Source organism: Schistocerca cancellata, chromosome 10, assembly GCF_023864275.1.
Source record: "Schistocerca cancellata isolate TAMUIC-IGC-003103 chromosome 10, iqSchCanc2.1, whole genome shotgun sequence".
Lineage (NCBI taxonomy): Eukaryota > Metazoa > Arthropoda > Insecta > Orthoptera > Acrididae > Schistocerca > Schistocerca cancellata.
This window is the reverse complement of record NC_064635.1, coordinates 198,297,942-198,314,840: the sequence shown is the minus strand read 5'-3', so window position 1 is coordinate 198,314,840 and position 16,899 is coordinate 198,297,942. Positions and strand designations below refer to the sequence as shown.

The 16,899-nt window shown below is 49.2% G+C and overlaps 1 protein-coding gene across 1 annotated transcript in view; it reads right to left on the bottom strand.

Annotated features, from left to right (window-relative positions):
* Positions 1-16,899, bottom strand: part of LOC126106257 (endothelin-converting enzyme homolog) — a 593,945-nt gene that overhangs the window by 52,850 nt on the left and 524,196 nt on the right. The window contains exon 17 of the mRNA XM_049912482.1: positions 5,041-5,108. Coding sequence (XP_049768439.1) covers positions 5,041-5,108 — 68 coding nt within the window. The remainder of the gene's footprint in view (positions 1-5,040; positions 5,109-16,899) is intronic.

Here is a 16,899-nt window from a genome sequence, read left to right as displayed (position 1 = left end):
CCGACCCCCTCCAACCACTCCTGAACTCACCGTCCCTCTCCGTCCTCTGGACGCCCCCACCCCTCCTGGCAATTCCCTTCGTCCCCCCCCCCCACCGCTGAGGACATCATCAGGTTCCTTACCATCGTCCTCCAGACTGTTCATCCCTTTCAGCACCCCCACACCCTCCAGCAGATCTCCCTTGCCGCCCGTTCCATATTCCAACTCAAGATGTATGCCACCTACTCCAACAACCAGGCCCATTTCACCTTCTCCCGTCTTGAAACCCTCGTTTAAATCCCTGTCATGGTGCGACAGCAACGTATCCTTTTTAACAACATACGCTCCTTTCCCGCCAACAAAAACCTCTTCCTGCACACCCTTGCCACCCACCGCGTGGATGCCTTCCTCCTCAATGAAACCTTCCTGCAACCCCACCACACAGTCCACACGTCGCCCTACCTCCTCCACCGCTCCGATAATCCCCTCCCGATTGCGCGTGGCGGAGTTGCCATTGGACACCACCGCCAGATCCCCGTTCGGCTCCAACCTCTCCTTCCCGACCCCACCGAACACCTGATCCTTAGTCTCTTCTTCCCTGGCCTTACCGTTACCTGCGCCACCATCTATGTCCGCCCTAACGCCCCTCTTCCCTTCGACTTCCTCTCCCACATTGACCGTACCTTCTCCTCCTACGTGATCGCCGCCGACCTCAACATCCATAGTCGTTCCGCCGCCCAGTTACGGCGGTGGCATCGGTTCCTCTCCTCCCTTCAAGGCGACCTCATTCCCATCCCCCAGCACACCCGTCCCGAATCCAACTCCACTCCTGATGTTATCCTCTCCTCCCCCAACCTCCTTGGCCGCATAACGGTGGATGTCCTGGAACCTATTGGTAGCGACCATCTCCCTGTCCTCCTCACCGTTTCAGATGGTCGTCGCCCTCGCCCCGACCCTTGTACTGATCCTCCCCCTAAGTATGTCCACGACTATTCCCGAGCCGACTGGAATGCCTACCGGGATACCCTTTCCACCCAGGTCGATAGCCACCCTCTCACCTACCACCACCCTGACGATGTCACCCATGCCGCCTCCTTTCTCCAGCAGACCTTGTCTGAGGCCGTGGAGGCCCACGTTCCTACTGTCGCCATCCACCCCCACCGTCCTACCTTACCCCCACAGGCCGTTCTCCTCCTCCGTGAATCCCGTCGTCTCTACCGTGCCTTCCTCCGCACGTGTGACCCGGACACACTACGACGCCACCGGCAACTCCAGCGACACGTTCGTAATTTGCTTGCGGCTAAGCAATGCCGGGACTGGCGACAGACATGCACCCGTTTAAATGAAACCCTACCAATCAACTCGTCCTAGTTCTGGTCGGCCTTCCGTCGCCTTACTGGAACTAAACCCTCCCCCTACTATCCTCTTCTCCACGATGATCACCCCTTCCCTGACGCCCTTAGTAAGGCCAATCACTTTGCCTCCTACCTCTCCGATGTTTTCTCCATCCCCGATGATCCCCAGTTCGATTACTCCCTCTTCCCGGATATCCGCGATCGAACTGACACCTCTGTCCCTCCCCTCGCTCCTGGTTTCCAGTACTTGGACAACATTACACACACGGAACTCAATGCCCCTATCACTACACAGGATCTCATTGATACACTCCGCACAAAACGCAACACCGCTCCTGGTCACGATCGTGCCACCTACCGTCACCTTCGTGAAGCTCCTGTCTCTTTCCTCTCCACCCTGGCCAGGCTCTACAATGTCGTCCTGTCCACCGGTTACTACCCCGACCTGTGGAAAACCTCCCGTATCCTCATGTTCCTTAAACCTGGCAAACCGCCATCCGCCGTCTCCTCTTACCGTCCTATCAGCCTTACCTCGGTATTCAGCAAGGTCCTGGAATCTATCCTCACCCGCCGCATCCACCAGCATCTCCGCCAGCACCGCCTCCTTCCCGTCACCCAGTGTGGCTTTCGGCCGTCCTTCTCTTCTGACGATCTTCTCCTTCACCTCACTCATCTCCTTTCCGAACAGCTTAATTCCCGTCGCTCCGCAATCTTCCTCTCCCTTGACCTCGAACGCGCTTATGACCGCGTCTGGCATTCCGGTCTCCTCTTCAAGCTCCAAACCTTTGCCCTTCCCATTAACTACGTCCGTCTGATCGGCTCCTTTCTCTCCCGCCGTCCTTCCTATGTCACCATCCATAACACAGATACCTACACCTTTTTCCCCTCCGCCGGTGTGCCCCAAGGCTCCGTCCTCTCCCCCCTTCTGTACCTCTTGTACACGGCGGACATGCCGCCGCCGTCACCCCCCGTCCACCTTCTCCATTTTGCCGATGACACTGCCTTCCTTGCCCTTGCCCCCACCCTGCAACGCTCCCAACGCCTTCTCCAATCCCATCTTGACCGCTTCACTGCTTGGTGCAACCAGTGGTTGCTTAAGGTCAATCCCTCCAAAACCCAGGCGATCATTGTAGGCAAAACCACCCCTTGCTTCCGCCTCCTTGATTTCTATCTCACCGTCTATGGCCGTCCTATCGCCCTCACTCCCACCCTTCAGTACCTTGGCGTCACCCTCGACCGTCGCCTCTCCTGGACTCCCCATCTCCGGACAATCCAAGCCAAGGCACGTTCCCGCCTCCGTCTCCTCAAGCTCCTTTCTGGCTGTACGTGGGGTTTGGACGCCTCCACAATCCTCCACACCTATAAATCCCTCATCCGCCCTATACTTTGTTACGCCCATCCAGCCTGGATCTCCGCGCCCCCCACCTTTTATAAATCCCTCCAAATCCTTGAACGCCATGCTCTCCGCCTTGCCTATCGCATCCGTCTCCCCTCCCCCACGCGGATCCTGTATGATCTCATCCCCTTCCCCCACCTCCTCCTTTTCCTTGAAAGGATACGGATCCTGTACACCTCCCGTAAACTTGTTCCTCCTCACCCGCTCGTGTCCCCGATCCTCTCCCACCCCCGCCCGCTGCCGCGCCTGTATTCCCACATCCCACCTGGTCTCCATCTCTCCACCCTCCTTACCCTCTCCCAAGGTGGCTTCCGCCAGCTCCCCCTCCCTGATGATGTCCTCCTCCCCTGCATCTACCCCTCCTATCAACTTTGATCCTCCCCCCACCTCCTGTGTCCTTTCCTTTAGGCACCCTCCCTCCCCCCCTTTCCCTTCCCTTCTCTTTCCTTTCCCCCTCCCTCCTACCCTCTCCTCCGGGCTTCCCCTCCCACTTCCTCCCTCCCCCTCTCTCCTTTGCCCATGGCATCTCTGCTCTCTCCTCTCCCATCTCCCCTTCCTCCTCCTCCACCTCCACTCTTGGCAGGTCCCCGGACTCGTACACGCTGAGTGAACATTCGCGCGCCGGAGGTCGTCGCCATCAGTGTATCGTGTGTGCCGTCGTGTTTAGTGTTCAGTTTCGTCGTCACACTCCATTGTTCACCAGTGATATTGTCTTCTTCAGTGTTTGTGCGTCGTGTCAACAGTTTGTAATGTGGATTGTCATCGAGTGTGAACGGCTTCTTGTGTTTTTATGTTCATGAGTCTACTGTTTTTTCCCGCCGTTTTTTTAAGTGATGTCTCTTCTCTGTTTATTTCCTTGTACTCTCTTCGGCTGAAGAGCAGCGTATTGTGCTGCTGCCAGCCTACCTGCTTGCTCAGGTGTCAAAATAACAATAAAGTAAAAAAAAAAAAATTTCAACGGACTGGGAACGTGACGGATGAACGTGCTGGAAAGGTAGGGCAACCGCGTACGGCAACCACAGAGGGCAACGCGCAGTTAGTGCAGCAGATGATCCAGCAGCGGCCTCGGGTTTCCGTTTGCCGTGTTGCAGCTGCGGTCCAAATGACGCCAACGTCCACGTATCGTCTCATGCGCCAGAGTTTACACCTCTATCCATACAAAATTCAAACGCGGCAACCCCTCAGCGCCGCTACCATTGCTGCACGAGAGACATTTGCTAACGATATAGTGCACAAGATTGATGACGGCGATATGCATGTGGGCAGCATTTGGTTTACTGACGAAGCTTATTTTTACCTGGACAGCTTCGTCAATAAACAGAACTGGCGCATATGGGGAACCGAAAAGCCCCATGTTGCAGTCCCATCGTCCCTGCATCCTCAAAAAGTATTGGTCTGGGCCGCCATTTCTCCCAAAGGAATCATTGGCCCATTTTTCAGATCCGAAACGATTACTGCATCACGCTATCTGGACATTCTTCGTGAATTTGTGGCGGTACAAACTGCCTTAGACGACACTGCGAACACCTCGTGGTTTATGCGAGATGGTGCCCGGCCACATCGCACGGCCGACGTCTTTAATTTCCTGAATGAATATTTCGATGATCGTGTGATTGCTTTGGGCTATCCGAAACATACAGGAGGCGGCGTGGATTGGCCTCCCTATTCGCCAGACATGAACCCCTGTGACTTCTTCCTGTGGGGACACTTGAAAGATCAGGTGTACCGCCAGAATCCAGAAACAATTGAACAGCTGAAGCAGTACATCTCATCTGCATGTGAAGCCATTCCGCCAGACACGTTGTCAAAGGTTTCGGGTAATTTCATTCAGAGACTACGCCATATTATTGCTACGCATGGTGGATATGTGGAAAATATCGTACTATAGAGTTTCCCAGACCGCAGCGCCATCTGTTGTTGAAAATTGTAGCTACTGTAATTTTGAAAGTTTGTCTGCCTGAAAATGTACTGTTGTCCCAAGCATATTGCAACAAACGGTGTATTTCTATCGCTGCTCGTTTAGTTTTTATTGCCGTTTCAAATATACCGGTCGTTTTTGAAACACCCTGTATGAACTTGTAAATCATGCTCACGTTTCCACGAGAAAGAATGTGTAAAAGAATTGACAGTGTTTCAAACATACGTAATCGTCGTTTAATCATACAGATCACTGTTGTACTCCGTGTTTCTGTGCTACAGTGCTTCACATTACAGAACGCTAAAGTGCAGATGTGCTAAAGGTCTGGATACTACGTGAAGTTTTCAAAGTGCTGGCGTGACACGCTTAGTACCGTCCCACACTAGACTCACCTGTATCATCAAAGCCGTGAGTGACTTCGTGAGCCAGGATGGTTCCTATGGCCCCGTAATTCAGTGCCCTGCAGCAGAGTGTTCAAGACAAGTGCACTGTGATGAACAAAATGTGTACAAAGGCTTCTTATATCAAGCCTGTCTGCAGCTTTTACATCTTATTTGCATGTACAGCTTAGCTATTTAACCTACACTGACGATTACATAATATTTATTCCAGTCTTCTATGACGCATGAACATGAATCAAATTTCTTATAATATAAAAGTAATTCTACAGTGTCCATCCACATTAATGTGACCGTCTGTCAAATGCGTGAATAACGACCGAGCAATGTGGCGTAGTGGTTAGCACACTGGACTCTCATTCGGGAGGACGTTGGTTCAAACGGGCGTCTGGCCATCCTGATTTAGGTTTTCCGTGATTTCCCTAAATCGCTTTAGGCCAATACCGGGGTGGTTCCTTTGAAAGGGCGTGGCCGACTTCCTTCCCCATCCTTCCCGAAACCGATGACCTCGAAGTTTGGTCTCCTCCCCCAAATCATCTCAACCCTGAGTAACGACAGACCATGCACACACCCTACGACTTATCTTAGAAGAAAGATTAAGGAAAGGTAAACCTACGTTACTAGCATTTGTAGACTTAGAGAAAGCTTTTGACAATGTTGAATGGAATACTCTCTTTCGAATTCTTAAGGTGGCAGGGGTAAAATACAGGGAGCGAAAGGCCTTTTTAAAATTTGTACAGAATGCAGATGGCAGTTATAAGGGTCGAGGGACATGAAAGGGCAGCAGTGGTTTGGAAGGGAGTGAGACAGGGTTGTAACCTCTCCCCGTTGCTATTCAGACTCTATATAGAGCAAGTTGTAAAGGAAACGAAAGAAAAGTTCGGAGTAGGTATTAAAATCCATGGACAAGAAATAAAAACTTTGAGGTTCGCCGATGACATTGTAATTCTGTCAGAGACAGCAAAGGACTTGGAAGAGTAGTTGAACGTAATGAACAGTGTCTTGAAATGAGGATATAAGATGAACATCAACAAAAGCAAAACGAGGATAATGGAATGTAGTCGAATTAAGTCGGGTGATGTTCCGGGAATTAGATTAGGAAATGAAACACTTAAAGTAGTACAGGAGTTTTGCTATTTGGGGAGCAAAATAACTGATGATGGTCCAAGTAGAGAGCATATAAAATGTAGACTGGCAATGACAAGGAAAGCGGTTCTGAAGAAGAGAAATTTCTTAACATCGAGTATAGATTTAAGTGTCAGGAAGTCGTTTCTGAAAGTATTTGTACGGAGTGTAGCCATGTATGGAAGTGAAACATGGACGATAAATAGTTTGGACAAGAAGAGAATAGAAGCTTTCGAAATGTGGTGCTACAGAAGAATGCTGAAGATTAGATGGGTAGATCACATAACTAATGAGGAGGTATTGAATAGAATTGGGGAGGAGTTTGTGGCACAACTTGACTAGAAGAAGGGATCGGTTGGTAGGACATGCTCTGAGTCATCAAGAGATCACCAATTTAGTACTGGAGGGCAGCGTGGAGGGTAAAAATCGTAGAGGGAGACCAAGAGATGAATACACTAAGCAGATTCAGAAGGATGTAGGTTGCAGTATGTACTGGGAGATGAAGGGGCTTGCACAGGATAGAGTATCATGGAGAGCTGCATCAAACCAGTCTCAGGACTGAAGACCACAACAACAACACATGTCCACACCTACAGACGTACTGGAAGAGAACCGATGAGGTTCTGGAAGGTACCGACATGGATGTGGAGCCATGCCAACTCCAGCTACGCTAGATTTGTGGGTTGAGGATCCACGGCGCAAACAGCCCAATCCAGGTGGTCTCACAGATTCTCGACTGGGCTGAAATCCCGGGTATTTGGTGGCCAGAGGATTATGGTAAAATGATCCTGGTGCTCTTCGAACCACACAAGTACATTGTGAGCTGTGTGGTTGCATTCTCATGGTGTCAGATGCCACCATGCGAGGAGAAACAAATAGCATGTAGGTGTCTACATGATCCCGAAGAATAGATGCATAATTACGTTAATCCACAGTGCCTTCCAAAATAACGAGACCACCCAGGGGATGCCATGAAAACATTTTCCAGACCATTACGCTCCATCCTCCTGCCTCGATCCTTTCAGCGTCTGTTACAGGGTGTTTGCTTCCAAATATTTTACGCCGATGAAGCGTAAAACGTCACTGATCTGAAAAACGCACTTGTCTTCACTCAGTGCACGTCCTGTTGCATTACTGGCGAGTAAAATCCAGCCTTTGTCGCCGATTAACAACAGTCGACAGTGGGTGCATGAACCAGGCATCTTCTCCAGGCCTACACGCAGCAGCGTTCGCTAAACGGTCGTTGAGGAGACACTGATGTTAGCGCCTTGGTCCATCCGGGCGGTCAGTTGCTCAAAAGCTGACCGTCTGTTCTCCCGTACACATATACTCTCATTTATGGCCCGTGGTACAGCAAGACTACCCTATCCAACAAACATGTTGTCAAATGGCTGTAGCACGCAAATGGTATGTTTCCGCACATGGGTTCCTGCTCAGAATACTATGCATTCGCTCCCCTCTACAAGTTCTAGAAATTTGTAATGGAAATTTCCGAACACCTACCGCCTGTGACTGGCTATTGCACTTCAAACTTTGGGTAACGCCATTTGGCAGGCACATTATTCTTCAACTACGGAGATACGAGAACTGTTTGCAAACTTTGTTGTTTTGGAAATCCTATCTCTCTTCGCTCGAAAGACAAAGACCATGACCTTTGGGTGCCAGATAAATTGGTCCCTTTCCGCATTGCCACAACGACTGCACTGTTTCCATGTGTCGCTGACAGGCTTCATACAGGGTGTTAGGAAATTCCCGTTACAAACTTCTAGTATCTGTAGACGGGAGCGAGCGAGTACATAGTATTCTGTATCGGAACCCATGTCCGGAAACGTACCATTTACGCGCTACAGCCGTTTCAAAACATGTTTGCTAGGTAGGTTTGCAACAGGGTAGTCACAGTTGAGCGGGTGGGGCGGGGGATGGTGGGGGGGGGGGGGAGAGAAGAGAAGATGGTTACGTCGGATCGGCTGATGTCATTTGACGTCTGTCATGGTTCGAGCCTCTTCAAGTATCTGTGAGTACACGTTTGCAGAATACACCGACATGATCATTCTGTATGGCGGAGCTCACGATAGTGGAAGAGCTTTTTTTTTTCTTTGTTGAGTTTCGATTCCCCCTGAAGGGGGCGGGCTGGCAGCAGCTTAGTATGCCGTTTTTCAGCCTACAGTCTTTGTTTTAAAAAGATGAAGATAATAAAGAATAAAAACAGGAGATAAAATCGGAGACTTAAATGGTAACATGGCGAAAAAAAAATCGTGGAACTTAAAAAATAGAACAAAGGTATGATGATGCTTATAAAATACATATGAAGCTGACAGGTAAAATAATAGACAATTAAAAAACATGGCGATAGTATGGTTTCTGTTCGCAAAAGACATATAAAATTCACACCCAGCAACAGCATGGTTTCTGTTCGCAACACTTTGGAAAGACAAAACAACATGGAACATTCACTTGAAACACTGCACTAAAAAGTTGGCAAATATGACAGACCACGGCCGAGAGCAGATTTGGGACCGGGGGGGGGGGGGGGGGACAGATGATGGGAAAATAAAAAGGGGGGAAGTAGAGGAAAAACGAAGGGGGGCGGAGGGGGAAAGGACCCGATGGAGGATGAGGACCCATAAGAGGGGTGGGGGGTGCTGGGCAGACGTGACAGGGAGTGGGGAAGGTAGAGGAGGGGAATACAAAAAGGACTCGGGGGGTGGGGGGAAGGGAGACAGGGAGAGGTTAGGTGGGGAGAAAACTGGATGGAAAGGGGGGGGAGCCCAGGAAAAGGACGGAGGAAAGGAGGGGGGAGGGTCAGAGGTGATAGGAGGGATAAATGGAGGGAGATAGGGCATCATCCGGGAGGGGGAGCTGATGGTAGCCACCTTGGGAAAGGAGATGAAGGGTGTAGAGATGGAGGGTAGGGGGCGGGGATGGGGGAGGCGAGGAGCAACAAGGGGGTGAGGGGGATCAAGGCGGCGAACGGTGTAGAGGATGCGGATATGTTCGAGGAATAGGAGCAGATGGGGGAAAGGAATGTGGTCACAGAGGATCCGCATGGGCGACGGGAGGCATATACGGAAGGCGAGGCGGAGTGCATGAGGCTCAAGGATCTGGAGGGACATATGGAATTTGGGGGGGGGGGGGGGTAGTGGAAGAGCTCTCGCCGCCTTTATGAAGATCGTTGTGCACAATGTCCGGCACCGCCAGACACCCTTTTCGCCACTATTACGCGACGGCTTCGACGAAGGAGTATCTTCATCCTGAGAAGGCGTGGCAGTGGTGCTGCAAGGAGATGGAGCATACCCGAACTGGAAAACGCCATACTGCCTCATGTTGAAAAGAACCCGTCGGCGAGTTCACGATAATGCCAGTGCCGTCTGGTGTGCTGTGGATGAACTACAACTACATCCCTGCCACCTTCAGCACTCCATACCACCTCTAACACTCACAGACTCCTGAATGAGACTTGAACCGGGTGAGACTGGTAGGTTGGACGTCAAATGACGTCATCCGATTAGACGCAATCACTGCCCCCCCCCCCCCTCTCCCACCATGACTAACATGTTGTGAAACAACCTAGCAAATATAGTATGTACTCACTCCCCTCTACAAGTCACTGAAGTTTGTAACGGGTATTTCCTAACACCCTGTATACCCGCCACTGCTAGTGCTGCCACCTGCTGCCTGTAAGTGGTTAATGCACGTCACACATAGGAAGCGGTCACATTAATGTACTTGGTGTACTTGCATAATTTTACGTACTCTATAGTATACAATTCAAATTTTTACAATTTCACCATTGGAAACAAATTACATTTCATTGTTTAGCACCGCTACCGGTTGCAGCCACCAGTTTCATTTACCTCTACACGCATACCACCATTACGTGCGTGGCAGAGCGTACTTCTGATTGCATAACTTAGTCAGGCTTTTTCTCGTTCAGTTCACATACCTAGAGCGGGAAACGTGGTTGCCTGAAACCCTCTACGCGTACCGTAGTTAGTCTAGCCTTGTCTTCTCGACAGCGATTCGTTTGGGGTGTATTATAATCCTAATGGCTGTCTGAATAAAGATACTTTAAGATTTTATACGGAATGAGTTACGCAAAAAGAGAAACTCGCAAGAAACATCAGTGGAACAAGACAGCATATTATGAGGGGACTTAAAAAAAATTGGAAATTTGTGGTAAGATCTTATGGGACTAAACTGCTGAGGTCATCGGTCCCTAAGCCTACACACTACTTAATCTAACTTAAACTAAGGACGACACACACACACCCATGCCCGAGGGAGGACCCGAACCTCCGACGGGAGGAGCCGCGCAAGCCATGACAAGACGCCTCAGACTGCACGGGTACCCCGCCTGGCGGAAAACTTACACGTTGTTATGGCAGGACAAATAACTCATTCAGTGCTGCACTGTACGTCAGTGTGACACAGAAACATGACACAACTTTTCAACATACTCACCAAGTCTCCGAAACAACGGTCCGAATGCTCTACTAGTGGTTCAGTTCCTTGTCGACAGAAATCTGATGCTAGGTTGCAGAGCCATTGGAGAACCGCCGTGTGAACATCTTCATAGTTGTAATATTTCTTTTCCCCCCAGATGCCCTTTCAGCTCACCAAAAAGATAGGAATGGTCCAAATGGCTCTGAGCACTATGGGACTTAACATCTGAGGTCACCAGTCCCCTAGGACTTAGAACTACTTAAATCTAACTAACCTAAGAACAGCACACACATCCGTGCCCGAGGCAGGATTCGAACCTGTGACCGTAGAAATCGCGAGGTTCCAGACTGAAGCGTCTAAAACCGCTCGGCCACAGCAGCCGGCAAAAGATAGAAATCACATGGTGCAAGATCGGACTTCCCAATCAACGTCACCCACGTGTCTGTGCCAGAATTTCACGGCGAATCTTTGTGGAATTCCCATGTTGTGCCCACAAGAATCGTAGCGTTCCGAGAGTTTCAACTCTGGAATACGTTTCTAGTTACTGCACCACATCTCTCGCACTCTAAGATTGCGCATTTATCCGTATCGCAGCAAAACTGTGTCTACCGAAAACCCAGAACATCCACCCTCTTCTGACAATGCGCTATTAATTTGTACAATGGTCTTAATGTGAGACGATAGGGGGCAGGACCGAAGCCTCCCATAAGCAGGTTGGCGTGGCAGGTAGCAGAACCCATGCCTCCTCAACAAGTCTAAGTACCAGCAGTTAGAAGCCTTCATCCCTCCACGCCTCCTCGGAGTGCTGTTTTGTGACCGCACGTGTCTGTCAACATCAGGTATCCTCATAGTGAACTATGAAATTTCAGTGAAATCCAGACCATTAGCTGCTTACACGCGTTGATAAATATCAACAGGGACAGCTGAAAATGTGTGCCTCGACCGGGACTCGAACCCGGGAGCTCCTGCTTATGTGGCAGACTCTCTATCCGACAGCGATCGAGGACACATACTGCGACTGCAGGGACTTATCTCTGGCACGCTCCCCGTGAGATGTAAACTTCCAACTTACTGTCCTCACACCACATTTGTAGTGCCCCTGCCCACTATACTCATTACTCGCGGTATTCAGTGACCCGTGTCACGGCTCAGCTCATTTGATTTACCCGCGAGATTATTTCACTTGTTTTCGCGGCAGCGGTAGGGGGCGTGGTCGCTGAGCGCTGTTGGGCGAAGCAACAGTTTTGGGAGGACGGCTCTGTCGGTATATGGCGACAGGACGGAAGCGGCGGGGAGTCTACTGGTGGCTGCCGATTAAGGACTGCGACGAGTGTGGCTGTTTGCGGGCATGTGGGGAGGACGGAATGCTCGTTTGCTTAGCGTGGCTATCCGCGACCACCTGTTGTTTGTTGGGCCTAGCACTCGACTGTAACAGGAAACTGCATTGGTGTGGTTCTCGTTACCTGGCTAAGGCCGAAATTTTCATATACTTTTATTATATTTCGTGATCATTACTTTATTATGGGGTTGGTACTTGTAGCCAACATTTTGTGATTTGAAATACTTCAGAGAATATCATCATGTGCCAGGTGTCTACTGTGAATAATTCTTAATTTGTTTCATAGTGTATGGCACGGTATCCACTATCATCGATCATTTTATGAAAGATCTGTCCAAATTATTATTACATTAGACTTTGTTAAAATTAGTGCGTTTAAATTGCAAATTTCCTAATTCTACTAATATTGCTTGGGATAAACCCATCTACTTCTTGATATTGCCATATTTGCGTATTAAGTTGTGTTTCTTCTAGTGACTGACTGAATTGATTTTGGAACACGTGGGGGAGGGGGGGAGTATTTAAATGAAAATTTGCTAGATAACACAACCGTCGTGAAATTGAAAACTTTACAGTGTTTGCTCATGTCACCAGTCGTTAATGTTGTTTCTATCTTGTAGCTTACTTAACTGATACAAAATAATTTAGAAATTTTGTGTATTTGCCACAATTTTTTGCAGGCAGTAGGGAATTTGTTGCAATCTTGCCATATTTTTTTAAGGTTTGATTTACATGTAGTACAAATCACAAGTTCAATATTTTTCTGGTGTAATCGTTAATATTTGAACCAACAGTACCTTTATGTCACCAAAAAGATAGGAATGGTTCAAATGGCTCTGAGCACTATGGGACTTAACATCTGAGGTCATCAGTCCCCTACAAATTAGAACTACTTCAGCCTAACTAATCTAAGGACATCACACACATCCGTGCCCGAGGCATGATTCGTTCGCCGATGACATTGTAATTCTGTCAGAGACAGCAAAGGACTTGGAAGAGCACTTGAACGGAATGGACAGTATCTTGAAAGGAGGGTATAACATGAACATGAACAAAACCAAAACGAGGATAATGGAATGTAGTCGAATTAAGTCGGGTGAAGCTGAGGGAATTAGATTAGGAAATGAGACACTTAAAGTAGTAAAGGAGTTTTGCTATTTGGGGAGCAAAATAACTGATGATGGTCGAAGTAGAGAGGATATAAAATGTAGACTGGCAATGGCAAGGAAAGCTTTTCTGAAGAAGAGAAATTTGTTAACATCGAGTATAGATTTAAGTGTCAGGAAGTCATTTCTGAAAGTATTTGTATGGAGTGTAGCCATGTATGGAAGTGTAACATGGACGATAAATAGTTTGGACAAGAAGAGAATAGAAGCTTTCGAAATGTGGTGCTACAGAAGAATGCTGAAGATTAGGTGGGTAGAACTAATGAGGAAGTATTGAATAGGATTGGGGAGAAGAGAAGTTTGTGGCACAACTTGACCAGAAGAAGGGATCGGTTGGTAGGACATGTTCTGAGGCATCAAGGGATCATAAATTTAGTATTGGAGGGCAGCGTGGAGGGTAAAAATCGTAGAGGGAGACCAAGAGATGAATACACTAAGCAGATTCAGAAGGATGTAGGTTGCAGTAGGTACTGGGAGATGAAGAAGCTTGCACAGGATAGAGTAGCATGGAGAGCTGCTTCAAACCAGTCTCAGGACTGAAGACCACAACAACAACAACCTTTATGTAACGTTTCAGAGTGCATGTCTTCTAGAGAATGTTTAAAAAAAATTTTTAATTGCTAAAATTTCCTTTCAAACTGTTAATTGTATTAACTTCGATGTATGACCAATTGTTGTTAAATAATAAATTTGTGTCAACAAGGCTTGGACCAAATAAATGTGGCTACACCTTCCCCATCCTGGCCCTGCTACCGCCTGTACATCGCAGTCAGTCTACCGATTCCCGTAAGAGTTTGAGCAATCTGAGTGCATCTGCACTAAAGAAGATCATTGGCCGGTAAGCCTTATTTATATGAAGATGGTATCTGTTCTTTCGGACATGTCCAAAAGAATAGATATCATCTTTATATAAGTAAGGCAAACTCTTACGGGAGTCGGTAGATTCACTACCGTGAGTAATGAGTATAGTGGACAGGAGAACTACAAATGCAGTGCGTGAGCAGTAAGATGGAAGCGTGGGTATCACGGGGAGCGTGTCACAGGTAAGTCCTTGCAGATGCACTCTGCTCTCCATCCTCGGTAGCTCATTCGGATAGAGCATGTGCCATGTAAGCAGGAGATCCCAGGTTTTAGTCCCGGTTGGGGCACACATTTTCAGCTCTCCAAGTTGATATTTATCAACTAATGGTCTGGATTTCATTGTAATTTCATTCTTCGAGAGCTGCAAAATCACCAATGGTATCTGTACTTTCGGACATGACCTCCGACGCTGCTGCAGTTACTGTGAGTAGAATGGGAAGGAAAATTTTACTTTACAAAGATTACGCTATCGGATTCCAAAAATATTGGTAAAATGTGGTGTAGCGTGATGGGCGTCCAACATAAAGACTTGCAAAAGTTCTATACGAGTAACAACTGTCTCCACTGAAGACACCGATGTGCTCCAGAATCAAGTCGACAACAACCATGCAGAAACAGCTGGTGATAAAATTCAGAGACAGAAAATAGCATGTGATCTGAAGAAGAAAGCTACAGAATATATATACACTCCTGGAAATTGAAATAAGAACACCGTGAATTCATTGTCCCAGGAAGGGGAAACTTTATTGACACATTCCTGGGGTCAGATACATCACATGATCACACTGACAGAACCACAGGCACATAGACACAGGCAACAGAGCATGCACAATGTCGGTTGAAAATGGTTGAAATGGCTCTGAGCACTTTGAGACTAAACTGCTGTGGTCATAAGTCCCCTAGAACTTAGAACTACTTAAACCTAACTAACCTAAGGACATCACACACATCCATGCCCGAGGCAGGATTCGAACATGCGACCGTAGCGGTATTGCGGTTCCAGACTGCAGCGCCTTTAACCGCTCGGCCACTCCGGCCGGCACACAATGTCGGCACTAGTACAGTGTATATCCACCTTTCGCAGCAATGCAGGCTGCTATTCTCCCATGGATACGATCGTAGAGATGCTGGATGTAGTCCTGTGGAACGGCTTACCATGCCATTTCCACCTGGCGCCTCAGTTGGACCAGCGTTCATGCTGGACGTGCAGACCGCGTGAGACGACGCTTCATCCAGTCCCAAACATGCTCAATGGGGGACAGATCCGGAGATCTTGCTGGCCAGGGTAGTTGACTTACACCTTCTAGAGCACGTTGGGTGGCACGGGATACATGCGGACGTGCATTGTCCTGTTGGAACAGCAAGTTCCCTTGCCGGTCCAGGAATGGTAGAACGATGGGTTCGATGACGGTTTGGATGTACCGTGCACTATTCAGTGTCCCCTCGACGATCACCAGTGGTGTACGGCCAGTGTAGGAGATCGCTCCCCACACCATGATGCCGGGTGTTGGCCCTGTGTGCCTCGGTCGTATGCAGTCCTGATTGTGGCGCTCACCTGCACGGCGCCAAACACGCATACGACCATCATTGGCACCAAGGCAGAAGCGACTCTCATCGCTGAAGACGACACGTCTCCATTCGTCCCTCCATTCACGCCTGTCGTGACACCACTGGAGGCGGGCTGCACGATGTTGGGGCGTGAGCGGAAGACGGCCTAACGGTGTGCGGGACCGTAGCCCAGCTTCATGGAGACGGTTGCGAATGGTCCTCGCCGATACCCCAGGAGCAACAGTGTGCCTAATTTGCTGGGAAGTGGCGGTGCGGTCCCCTACGGCACTGCGTAGGATCCTACGGTCTTGGCGTGCATCCGTGCGTCGCTGCGGTCCGGTCCCAGGTCGACGGGCACGTGCACCTTCCGCCGACCACTGGCGACAACATCGATGTACTGTGGAGACCTCACGCCCCACGTGTTGAGCAATTCGGCGGTACGTCCACCCGGCCTCCCGCATGCCCACTATACGCCCTCGCTCAAAGTCCGTCAACTGCACATACGGTTCACGTCCACGCTGTCGTGGCATGCTACCAGTGTTAAAGACTGCGATGGAGCTCCGTATGCCACGGCAAACTGGCTGACACTGACGGCGGCGGTGCACAAATGCTGCGCATCTAGCGCCATTCAACGGCCAACACCGCGGTTCCTGGTGTGTCCGCTGTGCCGTGAGTGTGATCATTGCTTGTACAGCCCTCTCGCAGTGTCCGGAGCAAGTATGGTGGGTCTGACACACCGGTGTCAATGTGTTCTTTTTTCCATTTCCAGGAGTGTATATATGGCACAGACCAACAAAACTTATACACTATATGATCAAAAGTATCCGACACCTGGCCGAAAATGTCTTACAAGTTCGTGGCGCCCTCCATCGGTAAAGCTGGAATTCAGTATGGTGTTGGCCCACCCTTAGTCTTTACGACAGCTTCGAGTCTCGCAGCCATACATTCAATCACGTGCTGGAAGGTTTCTTGGGGAATGGAAGCCCATTCTTCACGGAGTGCTGCACTGAGGAGAGGGACCGATGTCGGTCGGTGAGGTCTGGCACGAAGTCGTCGTTCCAAAACATCTATAGGATTCAGGTCAGGACTCTTTGCAGGCCAGTCCATTACAGGGATGCTATTGTCGTGTTATCACTCCGTCCCAGGCTGTGCATTATGAACAGGTGCTCGATCGTGTTGAAAGATGCAATCGCAATCCCCGAATTCCTCTTCAACAGTCGGAAGCAAGAAGGTGCTTAAAACATCAATGTTGGCCTGCGCTGTGATACTCACACGCAAAACAACAAGGAGTGCAAGCCCCATCCACGAAAAACACCATCACATCATAACACCACCGCCTCCGAATTTTACTGTTGGCACTACATACGCTAA